At 41.0% G+C, this 21073-nt stretch overlaps 1 protein-coding gene across 7 annotated transcripts in view; it reads left to right on the top strand.

The window, feature by feature from the left end:
- LOC140731158 (oxidation resistance protein 1-like) overlaps positions 1–21073 on the top strand; it is a 520392-nt gene that overhangs the window by 427721 nt on the left and 71598 nt on the right. For 6 of the 7 annotated variants that reach the window (XM_073052590.1, XM_073052557.1, XM_073052566.1 and 3 more), the window contains one exon: positions 17390–17556. In XM_073052590.1, coding sequence (XP_072908691.1) covers positions 17390–17556 — 167 coding nt within the window. The remainder of the gene's footprint in view (positions 1–17389; positions 17557–21073) is intronic. The other variant, XM_073052584.1, reaches the window with a different exon arrangement.

Here is a 21073-nt window from a genome sequence, read left to right as displayed (position 1 = left end):
GAAAGACGGTACGGCTCAGGGAATTGTTGAAGATGTCAGTGAGAACATCTGCCATCTGGTCTGCACTCTGCCAGGAATATACTCTGGTCCAGCCGCCTTCCGTGGGTTAACCCTGCACAGAGTTTTCCTCACATCGGCCATGATGAGACACAGCACCTGGTCATTAGGAGGAAGGGTGGTCTTCCTCGCCACCATGTCATTTTCCGCCTTGAAACGAGCGTAGAAGTTGTTCAACGCATCTGGGAGGGAGGCATCACCAGCACAGTCAGGTGGTGATGTCCTGAATGCCTTTCCACATGCGGCACATGTCACCGCTGTCCAAGAAGTTGAGAAGCAGGAACTCAAAGGTAGTAATCTCGGGGTTCCTGCCTGTGGCACGTGACAATGAGTATAGGAATAGAATGAGGTGGAGGATAAATGCGTGGCAGAAGGATTGGAGCAGGGGGCAGGGATTCAGATTTCTGGATCATTGGGACCTCTTTTGGGGCAGATGTGACCTGTACAAAGAGGACAGGTTGTACTTGAATCTGACCGGGACCAATATCCTGGCAGGGAGGTTTGCAAAGGCTGTTAGGGAGAGTTTAAACTAGAATTACTTGGGGGTGGGGGGGGGGGGGGGAGGTGGGAACCGAACTGAAGTGACGGAGGAATGGGAGGTTGGCTCACAAATAGAGAAAGTTTGGAGACAGTGTGAGAGGGAGGATAGGCAGGTGATAAAGAAGGGACATGCTCAGTCTGATGGTTTGAGATGTGTCTATTTTAATGCAAGGAGTATTATGAACAAAGCGGATAAGCTCAGAGCTTGGATCTGCACTTGGAGCTATTACGTTGTGGCTATTACAAAGACTTGGATGGTGCAGGGGCAGGAATGGCTACTTCAAGTGCCGAGCTTTAGATGTTTCAGAAAGGACAGGGAGGGAGGCAAAAGAGGTGGGGGCGTGGCACTGTTGATCAAAGATAGTGTCACGGCTGCAGAAAAGGAGGAAGTCATGGAGGGGTTGTCAACGGAGTCTCTGTGGGTGGAAGTTAGGAATAGGAAGGGGTCAATAACTCTACTGGGTGTTTTTTATAGACCACCCAATAGTAACAGGGACATCGAGGAGCAGAAAGGGAGACAGATTCTGGAAAGGAGTAATAATAACAGGGTTGTTGTGGTGGGAGATTATAATTTCCCAAATATTGAGTTTCATCTCCCTAGAGCGAGGGGTTTAGATGGGGTGGAGTTTGTTAGGTATGTTCAGCAAGGTTTCTTGTCACAATGTGTAGATAAACCTACAAGAGGAAAGGCTGTACTTTATCTGGTATTGAAAAATGAACCTGGTCAGGTGTCAGGTCTCTCAGTGGGAGGGCATTTTGGAGATAGTGATCACAATTCTATCTCCTTTACCATAGCATTGGAGGGATAGGAACAGATAAGTTAGGGAAACATTTAATTGGAGTAAGGGGAACTATGAGGCTATCATCGAGGAACTTGGAAACATAAATTAGAAACAGATGTTCTCAGGGGAATGTGCCGAAGAAATATGGTAAATGTTCAGGGGATATTTGCGTGGGGTTCTGAGTAGGTATGTTCCAATGAGACATAGAAAGGAAGGTATGGTACAAGATCCGTGGTGCACAAAGGCTGTTGTAAATCTAGTCAAGAAGAGATGAAGAGCTTACTAAAGGTTCAAAAAAACTAGGTAATGATATGAATCTAGAAGATTATAAGGCTTGCAGAAAGGAGCTTAAGAATGAAATTAGGAGAGCCAGAAGGGGCCATGAGAAGGCCTTGACGGACAGGATTAAAGAAAACCGCAAGGCATTCTACGAGTATGTGAAGAGCAAAAGGATAATATGTGAGAGATTAGGACCAATCAAGTGCGACAGTAGAAATGTGTGTATGAAACCGGAGGAAATAGCGGAGGTACTTTATGAATACTTTGCTTCAGTATTCACTACAGAAAAGGATCTTGGCGATTGAAGGGATCACTTGCAGTGGACTGAAAAGCTTGAGAATGTAGATATTAAGAGGATGTGCTGGAGCTTTTGGGACCAGTCACCGGGACTGGACAGAATGTACCCCAGGCTACTGTGGGAAGCAAGGGAGGAGATTGCTGAGCCTCTGGTGATGATCTTTGCATCATCAATGAGGACAGGAGAGGTTCCGGAGGATTGGAGGGTTGTGGATGTTGTTCCTTTATTCAAGAAAGGGAGTAGAGATATCCAAGGAAATTATAGGCCAGTGAGTCTTACTTCAGTGGTGGCTAAGTTGATGGAGAAGATCCTGAGAGGCAGGATTTATGAAGATTTGGAGAGGCGTGATATGATTAGGAGTAGTCAGCATGGCTTTGTGAAAGGCCGTCGTGCCTTATGAGCCTGATTGAATTTTTGGAGGATATGACTTAGCACATTGATGAAGGTAGAGCCGTAGATGTAGTGTATATGGATTTTAGCAAGGCATTTGATAAAGTACTCCATGCAAGGCTTATCGAGAAAGTAAGGAGGCATGGGATCCAAAGGGACATTGATTTATGGATCCAGAACTGTCTTGCCCACAGAAGGCAAAGAGTGGGTCATATTCTGCATGGAGTTTGGTCACCAGTGGAGTGCCTCAGGGATCTGTTCTGGGACCACTAGTCTTTGTGATTTTTATAAATGACCTGGATGTGGAAATGGAGGGTTGGGTTAGTAAATTTGCTGATGACACAAAGGTTGGGTTTGTTGTAGATAGCGTAGAGGATTGTCAGAGGTTACAACGGGACATTGATAGGATGCAAAACCGGGCTGAGAAGTGGCAGATGGAGTTGAACCCAAGTAAGTGTGACGTGGTTCATTTTAGCAGGCCAAGTATGATGGCAGAATATAGTATTAATGGTAAGACTCTTGGCAGTATGGAAGATCAGAGGGATCTTGGGGTCTGAGTCCATAGGATGCTCAAAGCAGCTGCATAAGTTGACTCTGTGGTTAAGAAGGCTGACGGTGTATTGGCCTTCATCAATCGTGGAATTGAATTTAGGAGCTGAGAGGTAATGTTGCAGCTATATAGGACCCTGGTCAGACTCCACTTGGAGTACCGTGCTCAGTTCTGGTCGCCTCACTACAGGAAGGATGTGGAAGCCATAGAAAGGGTGCAGAGGAGATTTACAAAGATGTTGCCTGGATTGGGGAGCATGCCTTAAGAGAATAGGTTGAGGGAACTCGTCCTTTTCCTTGGAGTGACGGAGGATGCGAGGTGACCTGATAGAGGTGTATAAGATGATGAGAGGCATTGATCGTGTGGATAGTCAAAGGCTTTTTCCCAGGGCTGAAATGGTTCCCACAAGAGGACACAGGTTAAAGTGCTAGGGAGTAGGTACTGTCAGGGGTAAGTATTTTCACTCAGAGAGTGGTGAATGCGTGGAATGGGCTGCCAGCAACGGTGGTGGAGGCGGATATGATAGGGTCTTTTAATAGACTTTTGGATAGGTATATGGAACTTAGAAAAATACAGGGCTATGTGTAAGTCTAGTAATTTCTAAGGTAGGAACATGTTTGGCACAACTTTGTGAGCCGAAGGGCCTGTATTGTGCTGTATGTTTTCTATGTTTCTCATAATTTTATATACTTATGTCAGATCTTCTCTCAGCCTTACCTTTAATGAAAACATTACCTCAACATCTTTGCGGGTGTGGCTCCCCATCCTATGAACAGCATCATCTCTGAACTTTCACAAATGCCTTCAGATCTTTCCTGTTCTGTGATGACCATAAAACAGTCCCGTTTTGATCAGACAACAGATCTATATGGTTTTTGCTTGCCTTTTCCATTTCTTATCTGTACACTTCCTTTGATAAAGCCCAGCCTTATTAATTGCATTCTCTACTTCCCTCTGCTCCTGCACCCTTGTTTAGAATCTTGTCCTTCATTCTTTATTGTGTCTCCTGAATTTTCTACAAAGATGCAACACCATACATTTCCCTCCATTAAACTTTGCCACCCGTCTACCCCTTCTACCAGTGTGTTTACATCCTACAACTTCTCTCTCTGCACTTTACAATTCACAATACTACCAAGTGTTTTGTCTGCTACTGTTGGAAGTCATTGTGCAGATTGAGATGGACTGAGCCATGAGAAAGATTCTCATTTGGAGAATCCACTAGAGAAAGGTGTTGCATGTCTGCAGGTCCATTTAGTCTTCTAGACCAAAAAATGCAGAGGCAAGGGGACACAAAATGAATGCTAGACTGCTGATAAAGTAAACCGATAAAGGAGAGCAAATTCCATCTGCCAAACAAATGTGCTGCTTGCAGTTTTGCATCTCTAGTACATAATCTCTTTCAGTCAGCAGTTGCACTCAACAAACTGGTGCAGTTGTCAGTGTACTGTGACCAATTACATCACATCTCTCACATTTCCGGGTATTCAAGTGCAGCAGGTACTTCATTCCAATACTTTAATGATGGCTTGTTTTTACAGGAGAAGAACAGTGCTGCAGCTTGCAGCAGTAGATCAGCCCAGGTAAAAGTGTATCGATGAGTTAAATCGTCTGTGAACATCAGAGCATCGCCGAGCATTGAGGGTGACTATAGCATTGTGGTTATGTTAATGAACTTGTCGTCCACATTTTCTCCAATAGGGAAATAGACCTTCTACCTTTTATCAATCTGAGTTGCATATTATTCCAGCACACAAATACATGACCCATTTGAACTAATGCTCAGACCATGCAGTCCTCACTGAACACTGCAGTGGATCGAAAAGGCAGTATTCCCATATCCTCAAGGCAATTAGGCATGCACCATAAATGGCAGCCTTGCAGACATTATCCATGTTTTATAAATGAATTAGACAAAAAAGTGCATATCAAATTCAGCTTCTCACCATCCTTTTCTCTCTTATTCCATGGTCTTAGGTTCATGGGAATGAAAAGGTTAATGTAAGAGGGATGTTTGAATGCTCTCGGCCTGAAATCACTGGAATTTAGAAGAACGGTGAGGGGGTGGGAGGAATCTCATTGAAACCAATCGGATATTGAGAGGCCTAGATAGAGTGGACATGGAAAGGATGTCCTATAGTGGACCAGAGGGCACAACCTTAAACTACAAGGACAGAGATGAGGAAGAATTTATTTAACCAGAGGGTGGCGAATCTGTGCAATTCATTGCATGGACGGCTGTGGAGGCCAAATCAACGGGTATATTTAAAGTGGAGGTTGATAGGTTCTTGAGTAGTGAGATTGTCAAAGGTTATGGGAAGAAGGTAGGAGAATGGGGTCCGGGGGATAATAAATCTGCCATGATGGAATGGCAGAGGTGGCTTAATGAACTGAATGGCCTAAATCTGCTCCTATGTCTTATGGTCTGTTTTGCTTCAGCAGATTCCAGTGACTTCTTATCCTCACCATGAGAATGTCCTTATATCTTTCACATTTCCAAACCTCAGGAAATCACCTGCAGAGAGGCTGGCTGTGGAGCCTGTGCATTCAGAAGATGCAGCGTTGCTCAACCAGCCAATTGCGTTCACCATCTTGGGTCCCAGCAATTCACTTGGAGAAGTGGGATTGACCTGTTGCAAGTCACTGATAACGTGGACTAGTGTGACAGCAAAGCAAAGGGATAGTTAGTGTGCCAGCTCACCACACCTATTCTGCTTCAAAGTACAGACAAGGATCTCAGTTGTGTAGCCTATAGACAGAAGTTGTAGATAGTCATAGTGCTGTCGAGTGCATTGCCTAACCAGCTGGGTGTGGATGTGCCTGGAAGCCTGGGTTTGCTTAGCTTCTGCAGACAGTCTTCTTTCCAGAATGGAAGTGGTAAGCACTTAAGTGTCAATGATTGTGGAGCCAAAGTGAGGTGTAGTATCTTATGGCTGAAGTGACAAGCAGACAGAAGCCATACAATATCAGAGTACTGGTTTAGAAGTTCAGAATTCTGTTATCCACATTTAGTTCTTTATTAGAATCTGAATCGGGTTCATTATCACTGACGTGTGTCATAAAATTTGTTATTTTGCAATACCTGTTTAGTGGAAGCAACATTCCCTCTCACTTTTGTTTACAGCTGTACGAACCAAACATTGATCTGAGAAGGAAATTTTCACACATCCTGAAAACTTTGCAACTTTTTTTGTAATATGCATGCTATGAATATTTAGAATAGTAATTGTGAAATCACACAATTAATAAATAAAATCAGAAATAGAGTACAACAAAGAAAATCTTTCACATTTCATAAACTTTTTCTTGACTGTCTTTATTACAAATTCGTTGTCTATAAACACTGTCCAGAATAATTTTGCATGCACATGAAATGTTTTGATCCTCCTTAGATTATCAAAATGTTCCACTACTAGTCTGTTTCTGGATTTACATTTGATTGCATTCCTAAGACTGAATCCACATTCGTAGTCAGAAATAAAAGCTTTAAATGTTTCAGCGATGTCAATGAGAATTGACAGTTCTTCAAATTCTTCATTTCTAAGCACATGGTTCAACATATCAGTGAATGTCTTAATTGAACCAGTCTTAAATTTCTCAGAAATGACAAATTTAAAATCACAGTATTTCTGAGATGCTTTTAAGGCAGCATTTTCAACATAGTTCATAATTGTAGTTGAGTATTTTTTTGTTCAACAGGCCAGTGGTTTATTAAAAATGAGCTACCAATTTCCATTCTGTGTTTATTGTTACAATTTGTAACAGTGAATGTAACAATTTGAAACACTGACAATGTAAATATGTTGAGTCTCTAAATTGTTTCAAAGTAAAGGTTGTACATTTATTTTTTTTAAATTATGGATTATATTCATTAACACATAATTACAGGGTATTTTTACAATTATATTAACATAGATTTCAAAATATATATTAACAATGTATTTAAAAGAATTCCATCTGTGAATTCCATCACAGAATTCCATCTGTGCAGCACCATCTGTGCATCTGTGCATGGGAGCATTTCAGTGGACTGTCACTTTAAAACACCAGACACCCATGCAGCTTAGTGGGAATAGTGGGGGTAGAAGACATAAAAATTACTTTAAATTGCACAAATAAGTAAATAGTGCAAAGGAGGAATAATGAGACAGTGTTCTTGGGTTATGGACTGTTCAAAAAACAGTGCCAGAGGGGAAGAAACCTATTATAGTTGAGTGTGAGTCTTCAGGCTCCTATATCTCTTCCCCAATAGTAGTAATAAAAGGGAGCATATCCACAGCCATGATGGAGTTGGCTGAGTCTACAACAGTCTGGCCTCCTTCAGTCCTGCACAATGGAGCCTCCATAACAAATGGTGATGCAACCATTTATGCTTCACTGTTGTAACTCTGTCTGTGAATTTTTTGTTGCCCACTGCCTCGTTGAGCACTGTGCTCATGGCAGGTTGGTGGTCCATATGCCCAGGGATATTCTGGTCTGTTTTAAGATTTCCTGTACTCCAAGTAAACAATGATCTATTAGATTTGATGTATCAGCATTCAAAATACGTTTATTATCGAAGTATGTATACATTATACAACCTGGAGATTTGTCTCCTAACAGGCAGCCACAAAACAAGAAACCCAAAAAAATCCATTTAAAAAAAGAAGACTGTCAAGCACTCAATGTGTAGAGCGAGGAAAAAGAACAATTTGTGCAAACAATAAAAGCAAGCACATAGCATTCGGAACTGAAGTCCACGAAAGAGGCCTGTCCACAGACAGGAAGCCACAGCCTCAGTTCAGGCCAGAGCCAAGTAACTGTTGCGGAACAGCAAGCTGCCCCTCTCCTCCAGCCTTGACACCATGACCTTTTCAATCTGACCCAGTGCTTAAGTCGTTGAAACGTCGGACTCTGTTGCTTTGATACACTCTGGGGGCTGGACCCCACCGCTGTGATTCAGCCTATACCCGACCTTTCCAATTTGGCCAGCACTTACATCAATCAATCCTTGGGCCACTCCTCATTCTCAGGGACGGGCCCAGACACTGCCTCACCTCCGCTCACCTCACCTTTCTTCTGCCACATCGAATCACTTCTGAGTCCAAAGAGAAGTTACAGGCTATTTTTTGTGATGATTGTTTACCAGAGAAAGTATTGTTAATAAAGTATTTAGTTGTTTGTTTTGTTTGTTAGGTCTTTTTGGGGTTAGCTCATAGAGCAAATAACTTTAGCAACTAACTTTAGACAACTATTTTGAAAACTAAATATAGACTGCAGATTAAATTTTAAATGCAGCTCTGCACAATGGGTTCCTAAGAGTGGTGAATCACAGTTAATTGGACAATGCTGATTAAAATTCATTTGGGTGTCTGTCACGTGGGTGCGAAGAGGGAGGTGTGAAGATTGTGTGCCATTCAAAGGAAGCATTGTGGATGCATTGTAAAAATGGAATGTCGTGTATCGTTAGTCAAGCAGGCTTCTTCCTCTGAAAGGGGTCTCAGTATGAAGCCTGCTGTGTCTCACTGTGTCAAATAAAAAAGCTGCTTCATATCTACCAATACTTCTCTCCAGCGACTTTGTTCATTCAGCAACATTGTTTGTCGCCAATAAGTAGTTGTTGGGCTTCACCAGTGCCATCTTAAAACGGAAGCCACTGAACTGGAACTGGTATGTACTGAATGCTGCAGAAGGACACAAAGAGCTACAGAATGGACAATGGTGGTTGTGCCATTTTGGTCTTAATTGGATGTATGAATATAATTGGCATGTTTTGGGAAGAATGAGATCTGAGATGATTGCTTACAGAACAATGGCAACATGCAAGCCATTGTCACTGTGCGTACTCAGGTTTCTCGCTATTATTTGTTTATTTGTTATCGCTTTTGGATGGTGAGCACCACTGTGAGGTTACCATCAATCACTTTATACGTAATGCAGGGTAACGGGGTGAGGGCTCTTAGACATTGTTGTGGTGGAGTGAATCAGCATGAAAGAATGTGGCAGTATATTGTCAACCGGAATGGTGTACAACTTGGAATGCTCATACAGATCTTGCTGTAGAATGACCTAGCTTCGAATGTCTGGAAATAATGTGAGATCGTACAGAGATTGGAACATTATGAAGAACACTTAGCCACTTATGCAACTATTTGGATAGCTATTTTCTACATTGCAGATTGTTAGTGTTATCACACTTTTACTGTTCTGTGCCTTATTTGATTCTGATATATCGACAGTACAGTTACAATAACCCATTTGTTCCACTAAAATAGATTACATTTACAGGAATCTGGGTCTGAATTATTTTGTACTATCTGTCTTATTGTTTTGAAGGTGTGTGACTTTCTTTTAGACTCTGATTTATGACTCAACCTTTGGTCTACAGTCTTACTTTGAATTTGAAACGTAGTTTACATATCTGTAGTAATTAGTTTTATATTTTTATGGTGTGATTACATCATAAATTTTGCACTTTAATTGAGTAATATTGTATTTAATTTTCCTCTGGTTTACATTCTACAGATCGATTTCCACACAAAATATTTTATAATTCCATGGAAACCAGAGAGTGCTAAAACAAAATACTTCAGATACAGAAATCTGAAATAAAAGCAGGAAACTCAAAATAAACAGCCTAACTGGTGTCTTTAGAGAGGGAACCAGCTCAGGAAAAGTGCTTTTCAATTTTAGGGCAAAACCAAAACATATGAATTAAAGAGGCATCAGCAGAGTTGCATTTATTACAAAGTGGAGAAACGTTCGGATAAAAACTGGATAGCTTCTGTTTAGAAATGTAAGCTCTATGAACCACTTTAAATTGTAGAAGAGAATGACGGGCACGGAAAGATGATTTAGTAACCCGTTTAAGAATTTTATTCCATCTTTCATCAGAAATCTGACAATTTAGGTCATCCTCCCAAGCTTATTTCATCTAAAAAGTCTTGTCTAGAATCAATCAACAAGTTATAGAACTTGTTATAGAAGTTATAGAACCATTAACAAAAGGTTTTAAATATAAAAGATCGTCCAGTATATTTTTATCAGGACTTACAGGAAAAGTAGTTAATTGGGAACATAAGAAATCTCTAATTTGAAGGTATCTGTAAAAATGTGTTTTTGGTAGTGCAAATTTAGTTGACAATTGGTCAAATGAAGCAAGAGATCCTAAAATTGAAAAGTTTTGGCAGGAAGTATTCCATACCTTCACACAACTTATTAGGGTCCAATTTGACCCAAATCCCCTTACTGTCTTGTTTGGTATTGTTGCAAATGAAGATATAACTTTAAATACTCCTAACCTACAGGTTTTAGTTTTTACCTCTTTTTTTTAGCAAGGAGAGAAATCTTGCTTAAATGAAAGAAGTCTACTTCTCCTACACATCTTCAATGGCTACGTGATATTATGTCTTATTTAAATTTAGAGAAGATCCGCCGCTCAGTCTTAAATTCGAAACAATCTTTTTATGATATCTGGGGACCTTTCCTAAATTACTTTTCCAATTTATAAAGTTTAACAGTGCACAGACTTTTATGTATATTTTTATCTTCCCTTCTTAAGCGAATATGTTTTTTTTCTAATTATCCATTATCATCCATCAGCTTTTTTTTTTGGTAGTTGGTAGAGGGTTGACTTTTTTTTATATAAAAAATTTATTTTATGATGTATGACCTACCTTTAAATTTTTGATTACAGAATGGCATACCTTTATGTGATATGCTATTACATTTTGATCAATTTTATTACAATATATGAATGTACACAATTTATGTTGAGAAGTATCTATGTGTTGCACTCTGTAAATCTTGTTTTTTCTTCTGAATAAAAATATTATAAAAAGAAAAAAGGAAAAGTGCTGTCAATCCCAAAAAAAGACTGCTTCTCTTGTCACTGATTCTGCCTGCCCTGTGAAATATTTACATTGTTTTCTTCAGTAGCTAGAATACTGGGTGGTTCCGTTTTTCTCCTATCCTCTCATTTCTGGATCTCATTTGCTGGTTGTTTAGTTTGCAGTAGTTTTGGTTTAAATATTATCATTTGGGAAGAGAAGAAGTTTACAAACGACAAATGGAAACCCACCCAATTACTTCCTCATTTCAGGTTATGTTCAATTCGGCCATTCAGAATGTTGTATTCTGAATTTAAGAGAAATGTCTTTATATTTCTGTAGCATCATTCCTGTCTAGCACTTTGAAAAAGCTAGGCACCCATTCCAGATCACATCAATTTGCTGGTGTGTGTCATAATTGCAGTTGGAATTCTGTTCATCTAATACCTGGCTTCTTTCTCAGATTTCTTCTATCTGTTTTGGGGTAGTGGCAGTCAAGTCAATGGAAATACATTCTCTAGATCAAAGCTCTTTGTAAATTGGAATATCTCCACTGAATTTATTATTTTCTGTTTGGATGGACAACAATGTTCCTTTTTCTTCTCTATTCATGTATCTGAAGTCCTTTGTCAACAGCATTTCTTTGTATCCTCATCAAGGTCTGATATTCTCATCAAGGGGAGTGTCCAGAATTAGACAAAAGATGCTCTAAGTTCAGACACATTGAGTGTGAGTTGATTTGTAGGCTGGTGGGGTGATGGGTGAGGATAAGGGGAACTCTGTTCCTGTTATGTCTTGAGGTGAGAGATAGCGTGAAACCAGAAGTATAGGAAATAGGGAAGGTGCAAATGAGAGCACTGTCAACACCAGTGGGGGGAGCACTGTTTTCTTAAAAAGGAGGATGCTTTCGATGTTCAGGAATGGTAGGCCTCATCACAAGATGCAATGGAGATGGAGGAACTGAGAAAAGTGTATTAAATCCTTGCAAGTGAAAGGGTGGGAGGAAGTGTAGTTCAGATGGTTAGGGAGTCACTGGATTTGAAGTAGTTATTGGTCAACCATCTGACTCCAGAGACGGAGGCATAGAGATCTCAAAATTATCTGAATGTTCTTGGGCAAAAGAAACTTGAGATAAGAGGGAAACGAATTGTGTGAAGAATTGGATGTAAGGCTTTACGTTACCTCAATGATCTCTGGCTCACTGCTTACCATTAGCTCTGTTGCTACTAAGCCAATATTTTTCCTAGCCAACTGCATTTGTGGGCTTTTTGAGCCTCCAGAAATCAGGACCTCCCCATACGTATTCACTTCATCCACCAGGATTTCTAATTGTCCCATCTCTTTAAAATCCTAGCTGAAACTGTGTTCCTGCTCCCAGGCTCATGTTGCCATTTGCTTTTTTCAGCGCTCCCGAAACTGCACAGCAATAAGGGGGTCAGTGATCACTTAAGAGGCTACTGGAGGCAGCACAGTAACGGAACAGTTAGAGTAATGCTTTACAGCACTGTCTGTAGATCAGGGTTCAATTTTTGCCGCTGTCTGTATGGAGTTGGTATGTTCTCCCCTTGACTGCATGGTTTCGTCCAGGTGCTCCAGTTTCTCCTATATTCCAAAAGATCTGTCTGTGCAGGTTAGAGTTAGTAAGTTGTGGATATGCTATGTTTTTGCTGGAACACTTCCAGGCCGCCCTTAGCACATCCCGGTTGATCATTGCTGCAAACAACACATTTTATTGGACTTTTCAATATACATGCAACAAATAAAGTGAAGCTTTAATGTTTAGCTGGTGTATAGCATTCATGCGCATAGCATTCCTGACATTACTGATTCTTAATGAATACTGATGAGACATACCTGGTAATCTGGACAACATCCGTCCATGAATACCATGGACTGACTGTGCTGGGAATTACTGCCATTATTTTCCATGGAGCAACATGTAAACAGCCCTTGAGTTTTCAACGGTTTATTCTAGATTGAGACGCAAATATTTGATGTTTAAGATTTCAGTTTATTTTGTTGGTTTGGCACTATTATGCCACACTCAGTTGTCTCAACCCCTTTAAATGTACTCCATTTTATTTATACTGCCTCTCCTCCAACTTACAGAGTGAATCACTTCACACTTCCAGTGCACTAAACTTCACTTGCCCATTTCACTGCTAAATTTCTAAGTTTAGTGTCATCTGCAAACTTTTACATTGAGCCTTTAATGTACCGTGTATCAAAAAGAGCAGTGATTGTAACTCTTGCCTTTGCCAGTCCCCTCCCCATTAGAGAGGAAGGTTTTTCATCAGGAGACCTGATGAAGGATCTCGGCCTGATATGCCGACTGCACTCTTTTCCATAGCTGCTGCCTGGCCTGCTGAGTTTGTCCAGCATTTTGTGTGTGTTGCTAAGACTTCCAGCATCTGCAGATTTTCTCTTGTTTGTGTTTGAACTTCAAACTTTTGAATAAAATAAGTACCTTTGCTTCTGATGAGGGTTTTTACCTTTACCATCATTTCAAGCTGCGAGTTCCAAACCCTTACCCTTGGTTTGCAAATAGATTCTAATACCTTCCCTCCAATCTTTCGACTAATTAACTTCAAAATTACAATTTTCTATTTTTGGTAAAATCTTCATGTACGTTTTCTTCATTCTTACCCAAACATTGTTTTCTGCAGTGTGGTGACAAGATCTGTAAATGGCACAGAAGTTCTGGTCCAAACTGTGTTTTATATAGTTCTGGCATAAATTCCCTGATGAATTCTGCATCTTTGCTTATTAGGGAAAGACTCCCATGTGCATTTTTACTCACCTAACTGACCTCTCCAGCTACCTTTAAAGATCTATAGAAGTACACTCAAAGTTCTCTCCACTTACACATGTCATTCCATGTCCTGCCATGTTATTTATGAATTGCTTTGCCTTATTGCCAGTCTCCAAGTGCATTACCTCACACTACCTGAGGCGGCACAGTACTGTCGTGGTCAGCACAACACTTTACAGTACCAGTGACCGGGGTTCAATTCCTGTCACTGTCTGTAAGGAGTTTGCACATTCTCTCTGTGACCGTGTGAGTTTCCTCCAGGCGCTCCAGTTCCTCCCACTGTCCAAGGACCTACCATTTGGTAGGTTAATTGCTTTTTGTAAATTGGCCCATGATTAGGCTAGGGTTAAATCTGGAGACTGCTGGGCAGCGTGGCTCAAAGGGCCAGAAGGGCCCATTCTGCACTGCATCTCAACAAATAAATAAATATTTTCCTGACCAATTGACCACACTAGTTGAAAGCTTTCCTCCCTACTGTCAGTCACATGGCTATTTGATTGGCAAACCTCACTATCATGTCATAGAAACATAGAAAGCATACAGCACAATACAGGCCCTTCAGCCCACAAAACTGTGCCGAACATGTTCCTACCTAAGAACTACCTAGGCTTTACCCATAGCCCTCTATTTTTCTAAGCTCCATGTAGCCATCCAGGAGTCTCTTAAAAGACCCTATCATTTCCGCCTCAACCACCACCGCCAGCAGCCCATTCCACGCACTCGCCGCTCTTTGCGTAAGAAACTTACCCCTGACATCTCCTTTGTACCTACTTTCAAGCACCTTAAACCTGTGCCCTCTTGTGGCAGCCATTTCAACCCTGGGAAAAAGCCTCTGACTATCCACACAATCAATGTCTCTTGAATTTAAGTTATATCACATGAAGTAGCACCAACCACTGAGACTGGAACTCCACTGGTAACAGTTTTCCAGTAACAAAACTGCCCTTCCTGTCTTCATCCAATCTCCCAGTCAGTTTGCCACTTTTGGATTCCTTGGGCTTTTACTTTGTTTGACCAGCCTGCCAGATGGAATTTTTAAGGAGCTTTCATATCATATCAATTACTTCAAATGCATGGAGCCTTATCAGCACTCATTACAACCACAAAATTTCCAGTGAAATTAACCGGACAGAAACAAATATAATCTGGTTGTAGCTGATTAATTTATGTCTTTCTAAATCAGTTTAATACTTTTTCTTTGGAATTGATTCCAGTAAGTTTCCTACCACTGAAATGGAATTAACTAACTTTTTAATTTATTCTGTTTCTGTCTTCCTCCTGACCTGTTCAACAATGCGGTGTTACCAGTCCTCTGGCACCATTGCTGTGGCCAGGATGAAATCAGGAAAAATAGCTTAGAGCTTTTTCTATGCCCTCTCAATAGTTTGGCATGTACTTCAATGAGGTTTGGCAATTTATCCACTGCAGAGAAGCTCCCTTTCCCATTGTTTTTTTTAAACTCCAATACTCCAGTACTTTAAATCTGTTCTTTAACTGCAGTGTAAGCCATATTAGTCCACATTTCTGCCTCACATATGGTTTTATGTGAATGGCCCCTAATGATTTCACCTCTCATTTCCTAGTTATTCTCTTTCCTGTAATGTCCTTTCAAGATTTTTTCAGAAATAATTCAGAAGATGTGTGGTTCAGTTGGTTGATGGTTGGGTTGAGTTGTTCCCTGATCTTGGCAATTTACTTGCAAACGATTTGTCACCATGCAAGGGACATTGTTAGTGTAATGTTGATTGAGGTGTACCCAGCGAATGCTTGGCCTTTATATATTTTTCAATTAGCTGATTGGACGTCATTTCGGAAACTCAATTGTGATGTAGGGAGGAAATCCCGTCGCTGATTGGCTGTGTGGCAAACTTTGTGCGTTCTGCTCTGGAAATTTGCCCGCATCAGTCAACATGTTCATTTATGGAATTGCTCATGGAGAACCATACTTCTGGGAATTCTCTTGCATGCTGTGTGTTCACTTTCACTGATGCCCATTCGAATTTGTGCTCCTCTCAATCTTCATGGGTAGAGACTAGGGATGGGTCACACTGCTTTACAGCCAGTTGATGTTCATGGATCCTTGATTTTCTGATTTAACCTTGTTTCATTTGCTTTTATGCTTTCCTTTCTTACCTTTTGGCTTCACTTACATATGTTCTTTATTCTTCTATGTGTTATGCATTCTGAGTTCTCAGTGTAAATGGAAGCTTCCCAGTTTTTTTTGCCTTATTCTACCCTTGACACATCAAGCCATCTTAGGGACTTTAGATGTAATATTCCCAGTCTTTTTTTGTGGGATGGTGCTTATCTTAGACCCCTTGTACCTCCCATTGTTCTTGAGATTGATTTTGTAAATGAGAATGAACAATAAAATCAGATACCAGGATTCTGAAATGAAACTGAAAATGCTGAAAGTGCTCAGCAGATTGGGCAGCATCTGTGGGATGAGGTTAATTTCAAAGGTAAGAAAAAAGTTAATACATAGCGTCTCCAGACAAAAATATTTATTTACCCTGCTTCTCTTCCTACAGATGCTGCTTGACATCTCAAGTATTTTAGGTTATCTTCTGTTTTTATGATAAAACAGCAGCTGCAGTCCACTTCAGTTAAATCACTTGGCCCAGTAGAATTCACCTTGCCCCAGTAAAATTCACCTTGCCCCAATTTAGAACCTTTACTCCAGTTTTAACTTTGGCCTTTTCCGTATAAATGGAACTGAATTTTGATTACTAGCACAAATTGCTCTGCCACCAGTAATTCTCTCTACTTGCCCAACTTAAAACAAAGTCTGGAATTGCCACTCTATCACCCTTTCCATCCTTTGGGCTTGCTGCATTATTGGTTAAAGAAATTCTCCTGAATTAATTTTAGAAATCTGTTACCCATTATATCATTCACACTGACTCCATCCCAGTTAACATTTGGTATATTGAAATCCATAATTATTATTGTCCTAATATTACCTAAAAATTTGCTGTTACTTTTCTTGAGCTGCTTGGACATCTTTAGTACACTTCCAACATATGATTGCACCAGTGTGAGTTCTTGTTCAACCCAATGTAGCTTCCTTTTCATTTCTAATCTTTTACATCTGTAGCCCTGTATTTCACTGTTGCTGACCATATTGACAATTGTTTTTTTATTTTAATTTATTGAGATGCAACGAGGCCCTTCCGACCCATTGAGCCATGCCATCCAGCGATCCCCCGATTTAATCCTAGCCTAATCCTGGGTCAATTTACAATGACCTACCAACCCCTACGTCTTTGGACTGTGGGAGGAAACTGGAACACACAAGGGAAGCCCACCCAGTCACGGGGAGAACGCACAAACTCCTTACAGGCAGCAGTGAGTTTTGCTCAGAACAGGGACTTTTATGAATATTTAATCCTTATAAAAATGTAATTCAACTTTATTCTGCCTGGAATGTTATAAATATGCTTGTATGATTTTTAAAAAATGTTTAAATGGAAACTTACTTGTTGATCATTCCAACATATATTATTATACCTGCAACAAACCATTATTTCTCAACTAATATTGTCTCCTTATTCTTTTTCACCCTCTATCTGAAAATCCTGAAATCACAAATTTCAAGCTGTCAGTCCCATTCTCTTTTAATCAGTCATGTATAGTTAAGGGAGATAGAGAAAAGGCATGGGGGGCATATACCATTCGCTGTTTGGAAAACACAGCAGGCTCAAAGGGGCTGCTTCTGTCTCCTTCTCTTGGACTGTTAACACCATCAGCTGAATGATTCTCACCTGAATTCTGATTTTTTAGCAGCTATGCAGCAAGTGTCTGTCAATTCCTACCATCTGGTACAGTGGACCAGAAGAGCAGTTTATTCAGAGAGGACCCTTTGTTTTGCAGGGCGGACCACCTGTATGTTTTCTTCGTACAGTGGTCTCGTGACATGTATGGCAGTGAAACCGGAGAGTCATCGAAGGAGCCAGGATTCATGGTTGCATCAAGGAACGAGGAGTCTGAAATGAGCGAGTATTCCATCAGTGAATCAACATTAAAAGATTGGGAGGTAGGTGTTATCTTGTCTTTGTTTAGAAAGCTACACTGAAATCATCATATTGTGTTTTTTAAATCTCTACATGCTTTTATAACAACTTGCTTGTGGGTGTACTTTTAGTGTTTCATGCCAGTGATCATCTAGAAAGCCAAGTTGCTTCAATTGTGGTATTGCATTGTCTGTGAATTTGTATTCTCCATAGTAGCTTTTTATATTATTGTGTTTCCTTCTGTTCTCTGAACTGTTACCTCTGTAGATCAATAATGTATGCCAAATATATGGACAGTTTTAAGATTTTAAATTCTTATAAATATCTGACCTGACCCAGTCTGCCTGTGATTGTATAAATATGTTTGTATGGTTAAAAACAGTAATTGGAGCAGAGGCTGATTGAATAACCTGCTTTCCAATGGGCAGGTTAGTAATTTAATAGGATTCTGCACCAGGAGAAATTGTCTGCTGTATCAGGGAAATTCCCTAATTGTATGAAGGGAAAGATGTCGGAAGTCAGGGAACCTCACAGTCTCCCTGATGACGATATCTATGGGAAGTTCACCCAGCTGCACCTACTGACAAATCAAGTGAAGGAATTGGAGCCAGATGTATCCCAGATCATCAGACATTCTCTGGACATCATAGGTGAGAGTTTTAGTGAGGTGGTCATACCTCAGGTGCAGGTCACAGACAGAAGGGTGACCGCCTGGAGTAGAAAGGGGAGTAGGTAGACAGAGCAGGATTCCCCAGTGGCTTTCCCCTGACTAACAGGAATACACTTCTGGATACTGTGGTTGGAGGAATGACCTTTCAGAGGCCAGCACCAGCAGCTGGGTTAATGCCACACTGTCCAGCTCTCAGGCAAAAAAGGGAAGGATGAAGTCAGGCAGAGAGATAGTGATGAGACCCAGTAGTAAGGGTACCGGTAGGGGTTTCTGTGGCTGTAGTCAAGACTCCAGGGATAGTGTGTTGCCTCACAGTGGATACAAGACATTCTGAGAGGGGAGAGCATTTGGCCAGAGGTCGTGGTCCATTTAGGTACCAATGACATAGGCAGGAGCAAGGATGAAGTCCTGCAAAGGGATCATAGGGAGGTAAGCAGAAAGTTAAATACCAAGACTTCTAGGGTTGAAGTCTCTGGATTATTATGAATACCATTGGCCAGTGAGGTGGGAAATAGATGTGCAGTGCAGTTCAAAATGTGGCTAAGGAGCTGGTGCAGGAAGAAGGGCTTCAGTATCGTTGTGCTGTCATTGTGCTCTCTTCCATGGCAGGTGAGACCTGTACGTAGAAGGTGGTTTGTATCCGAATTAGAAGAGAATTAATATCCTCGGTGGGAGTTTTGCTGGTGGTGTGACTGAAGAGCTGAACTGTATTTATTTCAGTGCTATGGATAAGGAGCGTGAACTTACAGCCTGGATCAGTGCATGGAATTACTATGGAGACCTGGTTGTGTGAGGGATGGGACTGGTAACTCGATGGTCTTGAGTTTCATTGTTTTTGACATGATAGAGGGGGAAGGTGAAGGAGGTGGAGGGGCTGCACTCAGATGGCACACTGGAGGACTCGTCCACCTAGGCAATTTGGGTGGAGCTCAGAACCAAAAAGGGTGCAGTTATGCTGTTAGGATAATACTGCGGGCTCCCCTATAGCCACCGAGAGGTGGAGCAACGGATAGGTAGACTGATTATGGAAAGGTGCAGAAACAACAGGGTTGTCACCATGAGGGACTTTAACTTCCCCAGAATGGACTGGAATATCCTTAATTCTAGAAATTTAGAAGAAATGGGATCCAAGAGGGCTTCCTGAAACAGCATTTAGAGAGCCCATGAAGTGACAACATACTGGTCTTGGTTTTAGGAAATAAGTCAGACCAGGTGGCAGACCTGAGAGTGGGTGACCACAACTCATTGTGTTTTGAGATAGTTATGAGTAAGGGTATAATTGAATCTGCTGGGAAGATGGGAATAGTGGGAAGGCGAATTATGACAGGGTAAGATAAGAGCTATGGCATGTTGATTAGGAGCAGCTGCTGTCAGATATGTCCACATCTGACATGTGAGCGTCGTTTAAAGATCAGCTGATCAGATTTGGGAACAGAATATTTCAGTAAAAAGTAAGCACAAGGGTGATAAAGCCAGGGAATCTTGGATGAACCGAAAGGTCTTAAATTTAGTCAACAGGGTCCCTGTAATGGTAACAACATAGTAATTCCATGTTCTGATCCAGGCTCTAAGTTCATCCTCCTTATCCATAATGCTCCTAGAGGTGAAAAAAATACATTTGAGCCCATCAGTCCCACCACAATTTTACAGCCCGCCAATTTCTGTCCTTCCTTTCAGTCTTACTTTTCTCTCTGTAAGATTGGGGAAGCTAAAACCAGACCGGACCCCAGGGCAATAAAAGGATAGTTGGGAAGTGCTCAAGCAGGCAATTAAGAAGGCCAAAAGGAGCATTGAAATGTCCTTGGCGAACAGGATGAAGGAGAATCCCAATGCCTTTTATTATTATATATTAAGAAAAAGAGGATAATTTGGAAGACGATATGGTTCCACTTGAGGAAGAAAGAGGAAATTTGTGCTTAGAGTCAGAGCAAGTAATAATTGAATGTTTTGTTTTAGTGTTTACCTAGGAGAAGGATTAGGAGTATAGTGAAGGTAAAGTTGGACATGCTAATATGTTAGTACTTTTTCAGATTAAGGAGGGTGTAATGCAGGCTCTCCTGAAAAACATTAAGCTAGCTACGTCTCCAGGGCCTGGTGACATATATCCCAGAATATCGTAAAAATCAAATGAAGAAAACTTTGACAAAGATCTTACTTTCCTAGTCATACTGATAAAATAAGTGTCCTGATTTCCAGCAGGCAAGGCCCCAGAGGACCGGAGACTAGCAAATGTGCCTTTGTTCAAGAAAGGAAATGGGGATAACCCAGGTAATTATAGGCCAGTGAGCTTCATGTCAGTGGTAGGGAAGCTTCTGGAGAGGATATTGAGGGTTAGGATTTGTTCACATCAGGTAAGGTATGACCTGCTTTGTCCAAGGCATGTAACGCCTTGCACACTTGAGTTTTTGGAGAGGATGATAAAGGAGCTCAGTGAGGGAAAGCGAGTGGACATTATCTACAGTCGTGGACACTTGAGGCATTTGAAACGCTTTCTTGTGGTAGGTTGATTCAGAACAAATAGATGCATGAGGTCCAGGGTGATTGCAAATTCAGATTCAGGACTGGCTTGCCTACAGAAGACGGAGAATACAGTTGGAAGGCTGTAATTCTGATGAGAGGTGTTCAACAAGAATCAGTGCTGGGACCTCTGTTGTTTATGATCTGTATGATTTCGATAAAAGTGTAAATAGGTGGATTAGCAAGTTTGCAGATGACATCAAGATTGGTGGAGTAGTAGACAGTGTAAAGACTATCAAGGAACACAGTGGAATATAGATCAGTCACAGATATAAGCAGAGAGCGGCAGGTGAACCTTCATCTGGGCAAGTGTAAGGTATTGCACTTTGAAAGGTCAAAAGAAAGAAGGAAGTATAC

Source organism: Hemitrygon akajei, chromosome 1 (assembly GCF_048418815.1).
Source record: "Hemitrygon akajei chromosome 1, sHemAka1.3, whole genome shotgun sequence".
Lineage (NCBI taxonomy): Eukaryota > Metazoa > Chordata > Chondrichthyes > Myliobatiformes > Dasyatidae > Hemitrygon > Hemitrygon akajei.
This window is presented reverse-complemented; position numbering and strand designations above follow the sequence as displayed.